We start from the raw sequence: 19,902 nt of genomic DNA on the forward strand, positions 1-19,902 counted from the left end.
TCTGTTCTCAAGTCCACATGGCTGCCCAGTGCTGGCAGAGATAACAGAATTAATTATACACCCATTTATCCTCTTCCCATTTTGGGACAATACCGAGTTCACCCTTCTCACACATCAGCTGGGAAGGCCGTGCAATCAAAGCCTTTATTCACTTTTTAATTTATCCACTACTTCACAAGAAAGTTTAATTCAAAGGGTGGTTTGAGGGAGGGGGCAGCAGCAGCACCCAAACCATCCTCCAGGATCATTGGAATAAAAGGCAGAATGGCCCCATTCGGTGTGGCCCTGAGAGGAGTGAGGTGGCTGTAGTGCAAAACTTCCTTGTTCTAAGGCTGACGAATGCAGCATGTTGATGTGTGTTTTGTGAAAATCTTAGTATTGAACCTCAATTATTTGTCCTGCCCATACACTCTAAGTAACTGACTATGAAACTGAGCTGTTAAAATTCTCCCTAAATTAAAAATACATCTGTTCACTTATGGGAAAAGGAGTCTGGAGAGCAGAGTGGGGGAAGGGAAGGGAAGGGAAGGGAAGGGAAGGGAAGGGAAGGGAAGGGAAGGGAAGGGAAGGGAAGGGAAGGGAAGGGAAGGGAAGGGAAGGGAAGGGAAGGGAAGGGAAGGGAAGGGAAGGGAAGGGAAGGGAAGGGAAGGGAAGGGAAGGGAAGGGAAGGGAAGGGAGAGCTTGAGATAACTGTCAGACATGGGGAGACAGTAATCCTTGGCTGTAACTAAGACAGCTGAGCTTTGAAGCTGGAGAGGAGCAGCAGAGCTGGGGAAGAGGCACAGCTGAAGTCTGGGAGAGTGTGGAAGGGAGACCTGACAGAGCTGGGACTCCAGGAGTTTACAGACCAAGGGGAGGCACAGCTGAGCTCTGCTTCCTCATTATCACATGCCAGCTACACAGGGCTGGTCCAGGAGAATCAAGCCCAAATCTGAGAGCATTCCAATCCAAGTGCAGGAGGTGCCTTTCCTAGAAAGACTTTTCTTGCCCTGCACAGCACAAATCAAATAAATAAATTTTTTAAAACAGCATAGGCAAAGAAACCCTGGCCCTACCCCAGTTACAGGGAAGGGATAAATCACGGTGTCAGTCTGGACTTTCCAGTCCATAATTCTGTTTTGTGTGGATGTGGGATAATGTGGATGCACCAGAAACACAGGTGGAAGATGCATCTGCAGGGGCAGCAAAAGAGACATATTTAACAGATGTCTTGTTATAATTCCAGAGCTGCAAATCTCTGGTCCTTAGTGGTTCCTGAGCAACCCTGACACTCCAACACCACAACAGTGACACCAAGAGGGCTCTGACCCCGCAGCCTTGGTGCACCAGTACCTAATCTGCCACTCTGGATTCCTCTGTCCCTCGTCTCTCAGGTGATGCTACCTGAGCTCTGTCATTTCACTAGAGACCCTCTTTCCAGCAGCCACTCCTGATGGAAGCTTACAGGACACCGAGTTGCCTCCCCAAAGCTGTGATGAACCTAAAAAAACAGGCACAGGAAACAAAATCCCCCAAACCCTGCTCTCACTGTTGGTTTTAGGAGAGCAGTGACTCAGTTCTTCATTTGGGAGAGGTGAACCCCTCCAGCTTCCAAGATGTTTTATCTTGAACAGGAATTTCCAAGAGACCCACACAGTGGAGACAGATTGTCCAGCTGCTCCTGGGGCCCTGGCAGAGCCTGGCAAGGAGGTGGGAGCATAGCTGAGCTGCTCCATGCCTGCCCACTCTGCTGATGCCACAGCAAAACATGGGAACTGAGGAGGGAACTTACTTTCTTTTTCAGCTGTGGGCTGGAGTGAGTAGAGAACCCCTTGCTGGAAGGTAAGAGGGAGGCTTGGCGTGGCTGGTGGCCCTGGAGGACCCGGGGGACCTGGGATCCCGGTTTCTCCTGGAAGTCCTCTTGGTCCTTGAGGTCCCAACATCCCTGTGCAGAAGCAGGAGAGGATGTGTTAATACCTTTGGGGACGTGCTAATGATGCTATAATGCAAAAAGACAGCAAGAAGACAAAGGATTTCTGTCCTGAAGTGCAGCTGTGGGAATTAGAGGGGTGGGGAAAACAGAAACAGCTTCCCAATTTTCCTTTTTTTTGTTTAGCATCTTCCTCTGCAAAGCAGAGAGCTTGACTTGGCTCAGAGGCATTGCCTTTGAGCAACCCAATTCCTGAAAGAGTGAAATCTCCCCTCTCCCTGAGGCTGAGTGAGAAACTACAGGCAGCAAAGTGTGAAATCAAATCCTTCTCTTCCCCTGCAGGTACACCTGTGTCACCTCCCTGCCAGCAGAGCTCGGGAAGCACAACGGAAGCAGAGCCAGTCCAGGAGCAAACGGATCCGCATCCTGTGGGGCTGGAAGGCTCTTACTGCAAACCAAAAAAGGCAGACACGTCCTTGGCCAGACTTTGGCCACTGACAGCTTGCCAGAAAGTGCCAAAAAGTGTTCAGGGCTGCTCTCACATTTAAGGCACGCTCCAAGTTTTAAATCTTTCCCGAGCTCAGACTCACAAGGCACAGCCTTTTAGACATGGAGAGCACAGAGCCTGAGGTCTGGCACCTATTGCGCAGTATCACCCTCATCAAAACATTCAGGAATGTTTTGGAGATGAAGAAAGACTCCTAGCTCAGGAATGGAGTGTTCTCTGAAAGAACGGCCTCCTAACCTTTTCCCTTAACATACAAAAGCATCATTAGTTTGACATCCTGGCATCTGACAGCTTGACACAAATGGTGCAGAAAAAAGGGAGTTAAAACAGGCACCCAGTGAGAGGGTTAAACAGGGAACGCTCTGCTCCAAAGGCTGACAGGTCACAGGCTCTTTCTTACAGCTCCTGAGCAGGATGGGGAAACGTGATCCTGCTCTGCAGCTTTCTGGGACAGGCTCTCTCCAGCTCCACAGGAAATCCCAGGGTCTGTCATTGCTCATGCAGGTGGTTGCCTGCCCTGGGAGCTCCTGGCTGATTCCAGCTCCCACAGGACTCGTTGGAATGGATTTGATACCAATCGAAGATGCTCAAATCTTGTGTGTCTGGCCTTTTCTGAGCTGCTGTCACAGACAGTTTGTGTGAAGTGAAACATCTCCTGTCACAGCAGCACTGCCCATCTCCAGGACTCACCTGGTGGCCCGGCTGGGCCCCTCTCACCAGGTTGTCCCTTCTCTCCTTTTGGCCCTGGTGGTCCTGGAAGCCCAGTTGGTCCAACCGGGCCTGGGGGACCAACCTGTCCTGGAATCCCTGAAAATGTTCAGAAAGGAAATTAGCTGGAAGTTAGGACACTGCTGAGGTCAGAAAGACTTCAGCAACCTCGAAACCAGAGGAGAGACTCAGTGATGCAGAGGGGGAGAAATGCAGCAGTGCACAGACAGGGTGGCAGGAGAATGTGCTGCAGGTGGGGGTGGGGAGCATGGGTGGGAATGGAGGGAGAGAAGGAGAAAAGGAAAGAAGCTGGATGACACCTTCACAGCTGGTACCAGGGAACAGGGCTATAGAATCAAATCTGGATCCAGTTCCCACTCTAGATGTGGGATAGCCCACCTGGGGTACAGAACCTTGTCACCCCAGACATTCATCCAAACTCTCCTCATTTCTCAGAACAAAGCAATAATCCCCCAATATCAGACCCCCTGGAAAGATTCCCCTTCCTCTCTTCTTTTTCCATTTTGGAGAGATATCCAAATTGGTTTTTCTTACAAAAAAATGAAATCTCTCCACCTTCAATCCATGATGAACTGGGCAGACTGGAGAAATGACATTTCTCACTGGCTTTGAGTGGGAGTGTGTGCCTGTACTTCTGTTACATTCAGTCATCAATAAAGATCTGATTTGAGTATTGAAGAAGGAATTAAGGTCAGGTTTTAATTTGGATCAGCTTCCTTATCCACAGGACACAAACTGCAGTCTTTTCTATGGATAGAAGTGCTCCTTTAATGGATCTCCCCTGGCAGGGGATGCTGTCCTGGGAAGCCCAAACAAGTGATCAGAAGCCCTTTTAGGAAAGCAAGAGCATTTGTTCACAGCACTGGAAACAGCTTCTAGCCCTAAAAAAAAACCCCAGCACACCTGAAACTTCACTGCAGCAAATTCTTTCCAGCACAGAGGGGAGAATAGCAGAAACTGTTTTGCAAGCAGGACACGCTGTGCTGCTGAGTGTGGATCAGAACGTTCCCTCACTTGTGTAAATCACCCTCAATCCTTCACTCCAACCTTGTAACTCAATCCCATGAAGTCCTGCAGACCAGGAGCAATCATTTCCTGCAGCATCCTCAATCACACTGTTGCAGCAGAGCTTTAGAGAAACTGGCACTTCCTTCCCTGGGGGACGAAGCGCTGAAGGAAAGGCTGGGAGAAGCAGCACTGGGTAATGTGTCAGGCTAGTGCTCATACTGGTGACAAATGGAGTTACCAGCTTAAAAGAGACAAGTGCAAAAGGGAGAAGAAAGAGGGAAGGATTCAGGGAAAATGGGGGAGACCAAATCTTCAGCTGGTATAAATCAGCTCTGCTGCAGTGGCAATGCTTCCAGAGAGCTGAAGCCCATGGTGAGCGTCTATCCTCCAAAATATATGAAGCAAAAGACCACAGGAAAAATATTTTTAAAAGGCAGAGGGTGAGTAATCTACTGCTGGAAACCAAATCAGATGTGCAGAGACCTGGATTTTCTTCCTGGCTCTGTCATTAACCTGCAACACACCATCTGCTCCCCTCCTTCCCCAGGGGTTTTCCTGCACAGAAGTGGGGCTGCCCTGTTTGTATGGAGCTTAGGAAAGTGATGGCCCGAGCACCCCAGAGGCCCCTGATGTCCCTGGCAGGTAATACCAGCTAGAGAAGAGTTTTCTCCCATCACTCAGGACATGCCCTGCTGGCTCTGGCCACATGTGCTTCCATGATCTGCCTCTCCATCAGACAGTGCTGTCCACGCTTGTGTGGGAATTAATGTCTCAGAGATGATAAAACTGGTGTTTGGCCTCTCCAACCAAAGCAGCCCACAATCAGATAAAGCCCAAAGAACACATCCAGCCTCTTCATCTGTGAGACTCCAAAGAGTTCCTGGCCACAGGACCCTCCTGCTTTTTGAGGCTTAAGTACAGGACTGGGCATAACAACAGTTTGTGCTTTGAAAGAGAAACAGCAGAAACTATGAACTTACCCTGTGGTATCAGCTGCTCCTCTGCACCTCTGGGTCCTTTAGGCTCTGTTTAAGAAGGGCAGGGTAAAAATAATAATAAAAAAAAAAAATTAAAAAAAAAAAAAAAAAAAAAACAGAAAAAAGAAAGAATAGGAGAAAAAAAGAGAGATATGAAAAATTAGGTCTCTTGCTGCCAACTGGCTCAGCCAGACTATATATATTTTCTTAATACTCAGAAAAATGTATTCTGTTGATTAAAAGCTGATCAGAAAGGCCAGTGGTGCAGCTGTCTCAACAGCACTGATTGCTTTTAAATGATTGTCTATTCTCAGCCCTGTCACTCACAGAAGAAATAACTACCCTCATAAACAGTAGCAAGTTTTCCTGGACCTCAGCCTGGAGAGGCATCAGCCAACCCAGAGCTACAGGGTCATCCAGAAACACTCCCAGAGCTCACAGCATCCTGTCCTTATCACCCACCTTTGTGTCAGGCCCCAGCATCCTGCCCTTGATCCATCCAGCTTGGTGGCATGCAAGGTAGGGCTGGGATTTATTTTGGCTGAACACCCAGAAGCAGGGCAAAGTAGGGAATGTTTCACAAAAGGCTGTGGGGAAGGGGTGGGAGGGACAGAGGCTTAGCTTTCCACAGCCCCAAATCACTCAGGACACTCAGGTTTGACTTCCACCTACTCCAATATCCCACATGATGAAAGATTTCCTGAGATCTCTGTAAGAGAAACCTGGGGGCAGCTTTGAGCAACAAGTCACGGCACAGTGTTGAAATCATGCAGAATGGGCAGTTCCCCTCCACCCTAAATTGTGTGGAGTTCCCTTCAGTCCACCAAAATCCATGCTGAGTTTTTTTGGCTGGCTTTGAATTGTGGACACAGACTGGTGTGGGGAGGGAAGGAGGCCAAATGTGGACCCAGATCCATGAAATATCCCCACAGCTCCTTCGCAAAGCAAGTATTTGAAGCCCACAGAGGCTGGGTAGAGGCTCCAGCAGGCAGCCACGTGTCAACGAGCAACTGAACTGATTATTTCTAATTGCTGAAAGACACTGTCCTGGCTTGAAACGCTCCAGTGCCTTCCTGATTCCATTATTATGCCACAGTCATTATTCCACACCAGGTTAAATAAATCAAGGCCAGAAAACCAAAGGGTAACAGTGAGCAAGGACTACACCTGGGAGCACACACACAGCCTGGAACCTGGCTGACACAACAGGCTCACACACAGCTCAGACATTGATGCCTTAGGTTTTAACTTTTATATTTTTCAAATCCAGTATGTAACTCTGAAACTTCATACAGCCTGTTAGTTACTGTTCTCTCATGCTGGTTAGACATAACAAACCCTCTCTAGGCCTGAACTCAAGGACGCCTTGTTGTCCCAGGCCCCAAAATATGTAAACTAAAGCCTTTGAGAGGAGGGGAAAACTCGGGGTAATTACATCATTAACTGAAGTTATAACTGGAGAATTAACCCTGATATGCAAATGGACCAAACCTATAAAAGTGTGAAGAACCCATGACCCAGGGTCCATCTTGGGTGGAGGCTTTGGACTGCCCAGGGTGTGCCTTTGAGGGCCCTTCAAATAAATACCTACTTTTATTCTCTTATTCTTGTCTAGCCTCTGTTTTCAGGCAGCCACTTCAAGGCATCAACATCACCACCTGCTTTCAGGACGTGACCACCAGTGACTGCCTGGCTTTGCTGCAGGGGTGGAAGGTGCTGACCCTGGACCATGGGCTGAGCCTGACCAAAGTGCTACAGGGAAGCTGTTCTGCTTGGCAGCACTGCCAAAAGCCTGGGGGAGAGGCAGCCACTGCTCTGTGCCCAGCAGGACACGGCCATGTGTAAGGAGCCTCCACGGGGAGATGACTTGGGGTGGAAGGCCCAGAGTCACCAGCATTTCACTGGGCTGACTTTGGTGCGGCGAAGTGCAGGTGCAGAGATACTGCCACAGCAAAAATAAATGACATGGAAAAGGCAGAATGAGCATATAATGGACACTGGGGGAAACTGCTCTAATTCAGTTCCTGGCAGCTGTGGCTGTGGTTCTGAGAATACTTTGTAGATCATACTGTTAGCGAACCTCCCTCCATGTTGTGGCATCATGTCAAATCATAAACAGGGACGACATCTGGACTGTGTTGGTCGCTCCAAGTCTGCTGCAGTCAGGAAGGGCTGCCATGATAAACTGCTCGGGCCGAAAAAATGGAAAGAAAAAAAAAAAAAGAAGAAGAAAAAAGCAAAGCAGGCCCTAAAGAATAAAGAATTGCTCTGGGAGCAAGCAAAGCAGCAGACAGACAGGGCTTTGGAAGCAGAGAGCAGGGATCTTGAATAAAGATGCCAAGGTCAAGGAAATTCAATGCATGGGGATCTGTCTGGCCAAATGGGCTGAGAGGGAGACTTTCTTATGAGTGTATTTTTTTTCCATGCCACAAGAGGGATCATAAAACAGCCCATTGTGTTTATGGCAAATTTAGAAACTACAAAGCAGACTGCAACTCGTGCTGCTATTCATGGCAAAGTTTTTTGTCCCAATAAAACCGAGAATGACCTGTGCAGCCCTTTCCTCTATCCCAGCACTGCTCCCAGACAGGGAAATACTGCATTTGGTGCTCAGTAGGTGAGCAGGAACTGGCCCAGCGTGATCCAGATGGCTCTCTGGGGTTTCCTCAGGAATGTTTTGATGTGCACCCAGGTCTCAAAACCCACAGCCTCTGGACTTAAAACAAGTCCATGGGCAGGCCCAGTGGGCCTACTGGGGTTAATAGAACTCGAACAGACCCAAATTCAGCTCCCAGCAGATGTTTGTGCCAACAGAAACTGTGGCTCCCACAGGCCACCACGGCTGGCAAAATGCAGCTTCATGGGTTGGCTCCTGAGCTTTGCTGCTTCCTTCCAAGGACATCCCTGCTCTGCTCTGGCTGAACTCAAGGAAGGACAGAGACCTCCCAACCCCTCTGCTCTGCAGCTTCAAGCATAGAGCAGACCCAGGGTCCTTTTCAGCTACCCCAAAGGCATTGTGCGTGTAGGATGGGTGATTTGGTGAAGAGCAGGCCAGGCTTACCAGCAGATCCCATGGTTTTCCTCAGGACAGTGCTGGGGTTCAGCAGGGGAAAGGCGTCTGGCAGCAGGTCATCGTACCACGTGGCTGTGGTGCCAGTGATGGGCAGGTTGTTCTCCAGGGCTGGGCTCCTCTCCGCAGCCTCGAGCAGCAGGATCTGCACAGGGGAATGTGGGGAACACAAACAAGGTCAGCTGGATCTTAGAGAAGGGTCCTCACAACCCCAGAGTTGTGGGTTCAGTCCCTAAATGGGCCCTTCAATTAAGAGTTGGACTTGATGGTCCTTGTGGGTCCCTCCAAATCAGAATATTCTGTGATCTGTGATCTGGATGGTTTCATACACAGGCTCAATTCCTGAAGAGGTCCTGAAACTCCTCTCCTTGCCAGCAGGAGCTGGGAATAACTCTGGTCCCAGACCACAAGATTTTGGTGTTAAAGCTTTATTGGTTTCTGGAAATCGGCAGCAATTAGCGTAGGAAGCTGCTGTGTTAATTGTGAGTGTGTCCCCACAAGCCTCCTTGGGGAGGACTTCGCTGCCTCCAGAGGGGCTCAGCCTCACGTGGGATTGTGTCCTTGGTGAGAAACATGAAACCAGGGACCAAAGCTGGTGCTGGGGACACAGCACTTCCCTGGTGTTCAAACCCAGAGTCAGAAGATGAGAAATTACTGAGAGCTGGGCTGAGGTGAAGGGCTGTACCTGCAGGCCCAGGGTAGCAAACTGAGGACAAGTTCCGGTTGTTAAAGCACAAATACCGACCAAATTAAAGATGATGGAGAAGATGGAGCTTTTAAAGGGTTCAAATGCTTTAACTTTGAAGCAAATTAAAAAAAAAAAAAAGCATGCTATTTCCTCAAAGAGCTCTGCTGAGAAGCAACAGGATATTATCAAAACTCACAGCAGTTTCTAGGCCTTGCAAACACACAACCTTCAAATAAACCCACATCCCCACAGGCATCCCTGGGGTGTTTGGGCCATTTACAACCTTCACTCCTTGGCAAAGTGACCCCACTATCCCCACATGATTCAGGCTGTTCATCAGGCTGTGCTCCCTGACCACTGGTGGCCTCCATGAAACTGGGGTTGGTCTCTAACATGGCTACATGGGAACATTTTCCTAGGCATGCAACACTGAGGTTTGTTACAGCATCATCTTTTCCTGCTTGAAAACCACCTAAGCAATACTGATTTAGGGATAAGGGAAATAAAAGGGAACGTGGCTCAAACTTTCCACTAAATCCCTAGAAGTTTCAGCTTTTACACACTGTGTTGTCTTTACATAATGAAGTCACACTGCAATTATAAATGAGAGTGACTTGGCTCTGCTTGTTTGTTTTCAACTTGCAATTATTACAAGGTTTATCACTTCTTTATTGCAAGGCCTGGTGAGAGCCAGTACTGCAGCAGCGCCAGAAATGATGAACTTCCTGCAGAATGTACTGGCCTGATGGGGGTGAATCAGAAACTAATTAAACTGGGAGCTGGGTTAAGTGCAAGGGAACTGAACCTCACTCTTGCAAACAAGCAAAATTCTTCCTTTATTGCAAGGATCTTTATTCACACATTCACAGTTCTGCTTTCTGAGTACAGCAAAAAGGAGTAAGGTCACAATGCTTTTCTTCACCAGGTTTGCCTGATGCCAGGCAGGAAGGAATCAGTTCCATCTGCCTTTTGCACTCTGTGCTCCTACCCAATGATTTATTTGTCAGACTTTCCAGGAAATGTGTTATCAGTTCAACAAACACTTAAGCATGTGCCTTACCATAATTGTGCTTAACTCCCGTTGCCATGGGACTTGAGTGTGAGCTGAAGACCTTTTCTGAATCACTTTATATTATTTATTATATCATCCTTTTACTTCCCTAGCAAACACCTGGACGCTGCCAAAATGTGCTTGGGCAGAGAGGCAGAACTAACCCTGAAGGCGGCAAATTAGAGGGGCTGCAGCCAGGGCAGGGGTGGGATGCTCCAGCTGCAAGGAAGGGGCACACAGGGGCTGTCTTGGACAGTGTTTTGCAGAGCTGTGGGAACAGGGATATTAAATCACTGCAGCCATGGTCAGGGCCCTGCAAACCACAGGGGCCCGTGGCCCTCGCGGGCGGCGCGAGCACGGCTCTGCTGAAGGTCGCATCTGGAGTGGAACAGCTCCAAATCATTTTTATGGGTGATAATAAAAATGTGTTACCACATAATCAACACAAAACAGTGGCAACGGTATCCTTTTCATTAAAACAACATGTTTTAAATGAGCACTCTGCTGATAAATGCTGTAAAAGCTGTAAAGGCATGCACAGGATAATCCAGTATGCGCTGTTATAAATTGACTATATATACTTTGCAGTCATTAAGGCTCAAAACCATAGTAACAAGTTTATTTTCCCTGGGCACGAAATGATAGAGGTCAGGAAGTCTCCAGACTTGAAATTGCTGAGAAATTCTAGTTTTTATGATTAGGACTGAAGAAATGCCCAAAAGAAATAAAGCAGAAAGAAGAGAGCTCTCACATCCGTGAGATCCACAGAGCCAAACTAAAGAAGGAGAAGCACAAGGGATTTAGTCACATTCAAAAATCTCAAACTACACATGGCTCTTTCAACAAGGAGTGTCCTCTCACAGCTCACACAGCACAGAGCACAAACGGGCTCTTTACACATTATTGCAATAGCACTGGAGCCATTCATCCATTTTCTGTCACGTTCTGTTTTTCTTAAGGCTGCCATTGCTGTAGTCAGGGGACTCAAGGAGAATTCCCACTTTCATCAAACAAAAAAAAGAAAGTTTTGAGCCCTTTGAGTAAACTGCTGGAAAATGATACCACAGAGGCTCACAGCCAGAAAGAAAATTAGCAAAATGTGCAGTGTATTAAAATCTCAATACTAAAATCTTGGTGTTTTCTAGTCAATTCTAGTCTACCTCAATAAGGTTGAGGTAGAGAGAGGGATAACACCAAGGGAAGAATGTGTGGTTTTCACTGGGAATCTTCATTGCAAGCAGTGGCCACCAGTGTTGCTGTTACCATTTCCAACACAAAAGTTCTGCCTCCATGAGAAGTGGAGGCAGCAAACATCCTCATGCCACCAGATAAATGAAATATGCCCTGCCGCCGTGGGTGATGTCACTCGCCAGCCAACCAGGGAAGGCAGAGAGGAGGACAATGGTTGCTGCTTGTGGTGCCAGGACAGCAGATCCCTGCAGGACACAAAACCCCCTTTCCTCCCCACCTTGCACTGTGCAGTCCGAGTTGAAGGATGGCCTCAACTCAGGAAAACACTCAAACTTTTGTCTTTCTGCATGAATGGAAGGAAAAACTCAAATCAGCCTAAATGGCCGTGCTGAACTGGAGCCTCTAGCAAGAGAGGTTCCAGCAGCACGAGGGTTTGTCTCTGGCTCCAGACCCCAGGGCTCAGATGCAGCTGAGCTGGGTCAGGAGGCTGGAAAGGACTGAAACGGAGCCACATCTGCTGCCAGCACTGTGCGGGAGCCGGGCCGGCCGCAGGAGCCGTGTGAACGCTCAGGAACCAGGGGATGACCCTGCTCTGGCCCAGGCTCCAGGGCCAGCACCAGAGGCTGCTGCCTGCAGGACTCACCCCAGGGCTCCCAGACCCGCCAGGCTCCCAGGGCAGGGTTTGGCTCCTGCTCCACTGCCGGGGCTCGAAGCCTGGCTGTGGATCCCGCTCCGCTCCCAGCCCTCCGCGGGGACACGAGCGTTGTGTGCCTGGAGCTCAGTCCCAGCTTACTCAACCCACCTCCTCCTTTTGCCAGCATAAACTTTCTCCACTTCAGACAAATACCACATTTCTTGTGTCAGATCAAAAGCTCAGGCCAGGGACAATGGAAATGGGAGGACGGTTTTCATCTTCTTGAGATGTTCAGTGTCAGAGGACTTTTTTTTGGCTTGTAGTGGCTTTCCAGAACCCTATTTTTGTTGTTCCCACTCATCAAAAAAAGATTTCACAAGGGCGGCCTCCTCCCATCATCTGTCCTCTGCTCACATTCCTGATGTCCTGTAACTAGGTAGGTGTTAGAAACAAGGGAAGAACAGCCAGGCTTCCAAAGATGTAAAAGTTGATATGACAGGGCTCAGAATGCTTTTTCTTTGGATAAAAATCCAGATGGATATTATTAATTGATAAACAGGGGATATTTGGTCTCTTGAAGCATTGGTGGAATCAACTCCCTTCCATCCCTCTCTGAAGAGGAGGAAAAAGAAACTGCATGAATCCAGCTCATCAGCTAAAAATTCCAGTGTAAAGTAAGATTCCCTTGATCTTGTAGAGACACAAGCTGATTAATAATGGTAATTGCATAACTTGTTGGACATATCTTTCTTCATAGCAAATCATTTGGCAATATAAGAGTTTTTTAATCATTCATCAAGACAGATCTAAAGAGGGAGTTTTACCAAATGTGATGGGGAATGGTCTCTCTCTCACAGCAGTGTGGGACCTGTGAACACAAGGCTCCAGCACTGACACAAGTGCTTGGTTTCAAAAGCCAAATGACATCCAGTAAGTGTCCACCAAAATCTGAGGAGCTGGGTGCCCAGAGAGAACGTGGGTGACTTCATCCTTAAAACATCTTAGAGGCTTTGGCTAAAGGGACAAGATAATTAATGCATGGAGGAGTTTTTGTTGCATTGATAGATTATGGGGGGAGCACTAGCTGATGTCATTGTAGTGACCCAGTGCAGAGCAAAAGGTGAGGTTTATGTCATCAGATGATGCATGGAAGGGCAAAATATGGACCAAAGGCTTCTATCAGGTAGCACAGTTCTTGTTCTTTCTACAAAGAGTGCTACAAGATTTCCAAAAAAAGGATGGAAAATGCAACAGTTTCCTCAGCAGGTACCTTCTGGAGGGGAATTGGGGCAGAGAAGATGCAAAAGCACAGGCTGCCCTCCCAGTTCAGATGAAACACAGGCACTGTTCAGGAGCTCCTCAGGTCAGACCCTTGAGGCTTTGCTTGAGAGAACAGCTCAAGGGAAGGATTGGCTGTGGTCCCAGGAGGCACACGGGGAGCTCCTCTGAATGTCCTCCCCAGTGGGATTTACTCTGCTGCTGAGGCCCCCAGCCTGCCACAGCTGGCACCCCAAGGAGCCAGATGTGGAAAGGATCCAGCAATCCTTCAATGCCCTGTACACAAAGCACACAGAGGAGCTCAGAAATCAGTTCCTTTAAAACACCTGATAAAAATACATGGGAGCTATAACCTTCCACCCTCAAAATCACATCATTCTTCTGCCCCAGGTATTGTTGAGACCTCCTGGGGATGTAGGAGTGCCAGGGATGTGAAACCAGACCAGCTTCAGGTGAACTCAGCCTTGACCAAGTGCCCCCTGTGCCCAGCAATGGCTTTGGGATCAGCTCTGCTTCCCCCAGCTGAGGAGCCCTCAGCTCAGGGATTCATCTCAAACAAGCTCAGATGCCTCATGTATTCCTCTCCTCCATGGAGCTCTGAAGTCTGCAAGGAGAGAGCAGCATGAGGGAAAAGATAAGGAGACTGGGCCTTTCCTGGCTCACCTTGGCACAGATTGAAAGAAAAAGGACCCAAAGTAATTTTTACCTTACAGTGCTGCTTTACTTATGAAGCTGCACTAGAACTTCTGATTAGAATCAAGTGGAAGTTTGAATGTTTGGACTCAGAATTACAAAAGGATCTGAGCACATCCCTTGGGCTCCTCACACACCTCCCTTGACAAAACCTACTGTTTGTCCACAAATGTATTTCTCTGAAAAAATTAAAGCTTGTAAACGATGTTCCCAGCTATTAAACACACCAAAAAGTATCTCCTAATGCAGACGTAGGATTTGCTTGGCAAACTTAAGCAGCATGTCAGGAAAAGAGAATTTTGCAAAGTTATTTTATGAAAATATTAAATCCATTTGACTAAAAATGCCAAACTTGTAACTAAAAAACTCTGTGGGAGGGAACAGTGGACAAGGAGGCCTTTGCAGCCTTTTTGTTGTTCTGGCAAACGATTTACAGCATTGGCCAAACACAAGGAGCAGTCTTAGGGGACAGACTGCTCCTTCAATCCAACAGTGATAAGAAATAAGGTCCAAAAATTACTAGCCTTGAGAAGGAAAGGATTTTTTCTGTCATTCTGAAAGACAGCAGGATGCCCAAATGAGAGAAGGGTCAGTACCCAAACTGCCTCATCATCAGGATTATTGCAGATCAGCAAAAAACCCCCAAGAGATAGATGCAAAGTAACACAAGATTCAGTTTGGCCACCCAGTTTTGATTCATGGTTCCTTCTTGTAAGAATCAGTTAGGAAGTTGCATTTTGTTCTTAGAAATATTTGAGTCATTAACTGACCTACAGAAACTCAGCGTTAAATTGGAAATTTCACAGGGATTGATTCCAGGTTGTTACTGCTACCAGAAACCAGCCACTTATTATACAGCTACCTGTGAAACAGCCCAAATCCTCCTTAAATTCAATGCACTGCTGGAGCTGGAGAAACACATCCTGCACAGAGCCATTAGGAAACCTTAGGGATTAATAAGGAAGACACCTTCCTGTTCAGAAAGGAAAGGAAATAACTGCTCGTGGCTATCACACACAGAACATGGAAAATCCATGGAAGTCCTTGAAGCATCAAGCAACTGCTCACTTCCACCCTGCAGAACCAGCAGCAGCCTCACAGCCAAGCAATTCTGGTTCCCCTGCCAATCTCTCAGCCATGTCACAGCACCGTGAAACATTTGCTATCTTCCAAATATTTCTCCCCTACAGCAAGGAATTGTTTTATTGTCTATCAGAGAAAGGAAAGACAAACCCTATAAAACATCCCAGACAGCTGCCAGTATTTCATGCAACTGCCTGGGAGAAGAGGGAGATACAGAAACATTTCATACAATGATCACATTAAAACTCCAAGTAATGATGCTTTACCATCCAAAGACGTGGGTGGTGAAGGTGCTGTTGCTAATCTGTCCTAAATAAATGGGCTGATTTCAGAAAAATAGCAATGAATTGATCAAATTCTGTGCACGGTACAAAGATTTTCTTTAAAACCTTTCAGAATCTTCTGTGTGGGGAATCACATTACAGGCACTGTTTTCATGCAAAAACTATGCATGTCATTTATCAATCACACAATGAATCAATCAGACACTGGATATGTAATGCTATCTCCAGGCATTAAAGCTGGAAGTGAAATGCCACGAGCTTCGCAAGAGCGGTGTCAGGAGATAAGGCTGGGTTATATCAGCTCAGATCAGGCGCTGCACTCCAGCTCCAACCCAAACCTGGGATTAATATTATGCTGCCCACAGCTCTGTGGTGGGGCTTACTCAGAGAAACTGGGTGAACAAAGTGAGTAGAAATTTGTGTGCAGCTGCCTGCAGCCCTGCCTGTCCTGCCTGCCCTGCCAGCCCTGCATCCCTGCCAGCCCTTCGTGCCACTCCGGAGGTTTGTCTGGGCTCAGTCCTGTGACACAGGAGGGCAGCACCAGGCTCAGGAAATTCAGGAAGGGCTGAACACACCTCCCACTAGGAGGCTGTGCTGGCTTAAGTGAAACCTTTGCTATGAAATAAAAGCAGCGTTTGTTCTGCTGTCCCACCAACGAGGCTCCCGTGGGGTCAGGGGGTGTTGTGGGGATGTAAACTAAGATGTCATAGGAGAGAAATAAGGGTTGACATGTTGGAGCTTGGGGAGGGGGTAGTTTTCTTCCAGTCCCCACAATTTATTGTTCTGGACCCCAAGATGGTCACCATCCTCCCTGACATAGATCCTGTGCTCTGTAGATTTCAAGCTCAGCACTATCAATCAAGCTTTCAGATCTCTGGCACTCAGTGGGTCTGGTATCGAGCACATGGGAAAAGGAAACTCCATCCTGGGGAGATAGTGTGGTAGCTGGAAACAGGAGGTGGAACCTGAATGAGGCTGGAATCAGGACAGAACCTGATTCCATCTTCTTTCACCTTCCTCCCTGCAGAAACACCTCCTATAGGCACAAGGACAACCTAGAGCAGCCCTGAGGAAGGTGTGAGGCACGTCAAGAGTTGGTTCTGCTGCAGTTGAGCCATGGCTCAGCCTCTCTCCTCCCCCCCAGGGGCAATAAAAGCTCTGGTCCCTAATGAGTCATTTTTCATTCCATTTGCTCTGTGTTTATTCTCGCTTCTCACCTTCTGATCCAACTCTCATATTACCAAAATCAGAGGGTTGCTTTTATTACCTCATTTGGGCACTGATCTTACAATTTGGATGAACCAGCTCACCCTTGTAATAAGAAAGATGAGACCATTGCTGGTTATATCCCCATTTTTAGGGAGGCTGCTGTAAAAGCTGAAGAGGGTGGGGAAAGAGGAAACCATAGGCTGGTCTTGCCCATTGCTATCCCCAGAGTTCAGCTTGGTCATTCTGGGCTGAAATTCAAAAGAGCAAAAGCAGCAAAGCACCTCAACTTCATCTCTCTCCAGAGGGAGCAGGACTGTGGCAGGAAAATCCAGCTCTGCTTATGGGGAGGATGAAATTCCATATCTGCCTTTGCAGAGCAAACCTGCAAAATTCCAGGGGGAAACAGCCTGTGGCACTGGCAGAGATGTGTGTGCCCATCCCATCCCATCCCATCCCATCCCATCCCTTCCTCAAAACAGCTTCAGGTTGTTGTGGAGAAATGAGACATTACAAGAAGACAGTTTGGAGAGCTGAGCGACGACTTCACATCCAGATCATCCAGCAAAACAGGGATCTTTCTCCAAAACCCAGAGCAGGAATGCAGACAACACCAAACAAACATAAGCACCTTCTAAAGGATGCTAGCAATTGTTGAATAGTAACAACTGAGTTCATTAGATTGCTACATAGATCAAACTGAACTTAAATTAACCTTGAAAAAAAGGGGAATCAGCATATTTCTCTTGCGTACAGCACCAGCAGTCGTGTACTGTTGCTTCACTCTCTGTTTCATTGCTACAGTCCATTTTTGCAAAGCATCCACAGCTTTTCAAACAAAGTGGAAGCCAAAAGATTAATAAGGACCTTGCTGGGCCATGCTGCAGAAGGTCTCCTTGCAGAGACATGGGCTTTAGTACTTCAAAAATGAAGGCAATAACTCATTTTCCTCTGTAAAAGCAAACCCCTTTGATGAGCCTTGCTCCCAGCTTGGATCTGTGTGGGAGCAGAGGGAAGTCAGAAGGAAAACCATCACAGCAACGACACACACTGCCCAACTGCAGCACTAAATCAGACACGACACACTCTGCCTGACTTCCCAAGGGGATTTGGGCAGGTAGAACCTCCTTCCCCCTCCCCAAAGTCCTGCCAGGCCCCAGCTGAGGTTGCCACCAGCCTTTACATGTTACCCACACAAGAGCCAAGCAGCACAAGCCAGCAGAGTGTGGAGTGATGTCAGGACAGTCTCTGGTTGTCCTATTCCAGTGAGCCAGACAGAGAAAATCCTGGAAAGCGAAGAAAGGTACAGCTGGCCACAGCCAGAGAGGGAAGGGCTGATTCACGTCTCTCTGAGGCCAGCCCCGTGTCTCACTTGGATTCAGGACTGCACACACAGGGCTCACTCACCAGCCCCTCTCTCCTGCCCTGCCAGAGGACACCCACCGGCCAGCTCCTGCTGCTCAGACAAACAATCCAGCTCCCTTTTGTCCTTTGCACCACACCAGTTTTTTCCACTCGAACAATTCTGTTCCCCAGAATTTAATTCCCCCCACCCCTTCATTTTCCTGTAGTGAAATATAACCGGGAAGGCTTTGAGGAGGCTCCAGACTTCATTTCAGCACAAACAATTCCCAAATTACCATAATATCATGTACTGGCCTCAAAAACACCACACAACCATCACCTCCCTCCACAAAGGTTTCTCCCTAAATTCTTTTATGTCATTGATAAGCATCAGTTAATGAATAATAACAGCAGTAAATGCCTTAAAGGGACCAAAGTATGATAAGTAACAGCCAGGAGAGGGCTGTCACAGGAGGACCACAGATCAAAGGGGAATGCTGACTCAGCTGCTTTGTTGCTAGACTGGAACAATTTATCTGAATCCCAGTAGGTAGAAATTAAAACGATTTGTAGGAAAAAAAACCTTCCACAATGTGAAGGTCTCCCCCTAATATTTGTCTCCGCTAAAGTATGCATGAGAGCCTCCCACCCTTCAGAAAAGGGATAAAAAAGCAGGGCTGGATTGCACTTCAAGAAACACAGCAGGGCAGAGGGAGGGGGGCAGGTGTGACAGGCAAACAGTGACAAATAAGCATGATGGCAACACGTGGCATGTTATTTCTGAGGTCTGGGCATTATTTTGGAGGAGCTGGGCTGAGGCAGGGATGCAGCCACATGGGAAGGAGAAGGGAAGGAGCAGGGCTAGAGGCAAGAAGTGTCTCATTTTCTGGGGCAGAGCCACTGCCATGGAGAGAGGAACAGGCACCTGATCTCTCCAGGCCTGCCAACTCAACATGTTTGTCACCAGAAACCCTTGGAAATTTTTGTCAAACAGGAGAATAAAGGCAGGTCCTTACCTTGGCCTCCAGCGTGTTCAGCCTCTCGGTCATATCCGCAAGCCTCGTGCAGTTCATGCATTCTAGAGAGAACAAAACATGGTGATGTCAAACTGCCAGGAACTGTGCATGTTCATCCACGGCTTCAGCCTGGTCCCTTTGATCCAAAGCACATGGAAAAGTGAGTCGAGATCAGTTATGGGGGAAAATAAATATTCAAATCCACTGCACAGGTCACCAGCCACAGCCACGTTACCTGAACCTTCTTTGGGGATGCTTAGAGGGGCAGAGTGTGAAATTAAGCTCCCAATATGTAGAAGGCAGATGAAATAAAAATCGGTTTTAAGACTTTTCATGGTGCCAACAAGCACGAGCTGCTGTCATAGGCAGAGACACTTGTCCTGCCACTGGTGCAAGCTGGTGTGGCACATGCTCCCACCTCACAGGACACCAGGCTGCACAACCACCACTCCATTTAACACTCTCTCCTCTACTATTTTCCTGCTAAAATACCAAGAAAAGCAATGAATACACAACATGCCCATCTCTGTGGTGTCCTGCTCCATCCCTGGGCTCCCAGGCCCCGTTACCCCTCCCAGACAAATGAGACAAAGCACCCATCTCAGTGACAGCCAGGAAATCCAAGGCAGATCCAAGGGCTGATGCAGCCCAGAGCTGCAGCATGAAGTGGTTTCCATCTCACTGTGCTGCAGAGGAGCAGCAGACAGTGAGCAACCACCAAAGGAGTCCTGACAGGGAGCCTCAGCGAGAACAAACATCGCCAGAATGAGCTCTGAGTGCAGGTTAAAGTGATTGCTCCATCCAAATGACATTCCTTATCTAAACAGAAGGCCTGCTGCTTTGCCTCTGGTTTCAGCTCAGCAATTTCAAAGTGAGTGAAGGAGGATAAAGCCCTGAACAGAGATTTAATCAACAGGGCACTTTCCCAGTGCTTTGCAGCAGAGTGGAACTGCCCATTCCCAGCTCTCGGAGAAGCTTTCCAGATTGGACCACTCACCTCTCATGACTTCTGAAACCAGCAGCTCTCAAAAAGGGAAAATGATTTGCAGCATGAAGCATTTCAGAGGATAAACCATCCATATTCAGGTGATGAATCACATCTCGTGGCCCATAGAGGAGAAATACATCTGTGCGTGTGTTTCATGCTCCTTAAGGGCCAGAGCCAGTTTTCTTTGACTGGCCATAGAAGTATTTAATTCTGGTGTTTCCACAGGGCTGGGAATGTTGACCTGT

The 19,902-nt window shown here is 47.9% G+C and overlaps 1 protein-coding gene across 9 annotated transcripts in view; it reads right to left on the reverse strand.

Moving 5' to 3' along the window:
* The window catches only part of COL26A1 (collagen type XXVI alpha 1 chain), a 167,150-nt gene that overhangs the window by 21,744 nt on the left and 125,504 nt on the right, over positions 1 to 19,902 (reverse strand). For all 9 annotated transcript variants that reach the window (XM_032130025.1, XM_032130019.1, XM_032130022.1 and 6 more), the window contains 5 exons: positions 18,670 to 18,731; positions 8,193 to 8,346; positions 5,135 to 5,179; positions 3,108 to 3,224; positions 1,772 to 1,924 (listed from right to left, as the gene is read on the reverse strand). In XM_032130025.1, coding sequence (XP_031985916.1) covers positions 1,772 to 1,924; positions 3,108 to 3,224; positions 5,135 to 5,179; positions 8,193 to 8,346; positions 18,670 to 18,731 — 531 coding nt within the window. The remainder of the gene's footprint in view (positions 1 to 1,771; positions 1,925 to 3,107; positions 3,225 to 5,134; positions 5,180 to 8,192; positions 8,347 to 18,669; positions 18,732 to 19,902) is intronic.

Source organism: Corvus moneduloides, chromosome 20 (genome assembly GCF_009650955.1).
Source record: "Corvus moneduloides isolate bCorMon1 chromosome 20, bCorMon1.pri, whole genome shotgun sequence".
In the NCBI taxonomy this organism is placed as follows: Eukaryota; Metazoa; Chordata; class Aves; order Passeriformes; family Corvidae; genus Corvus; species Corvus moneduloides.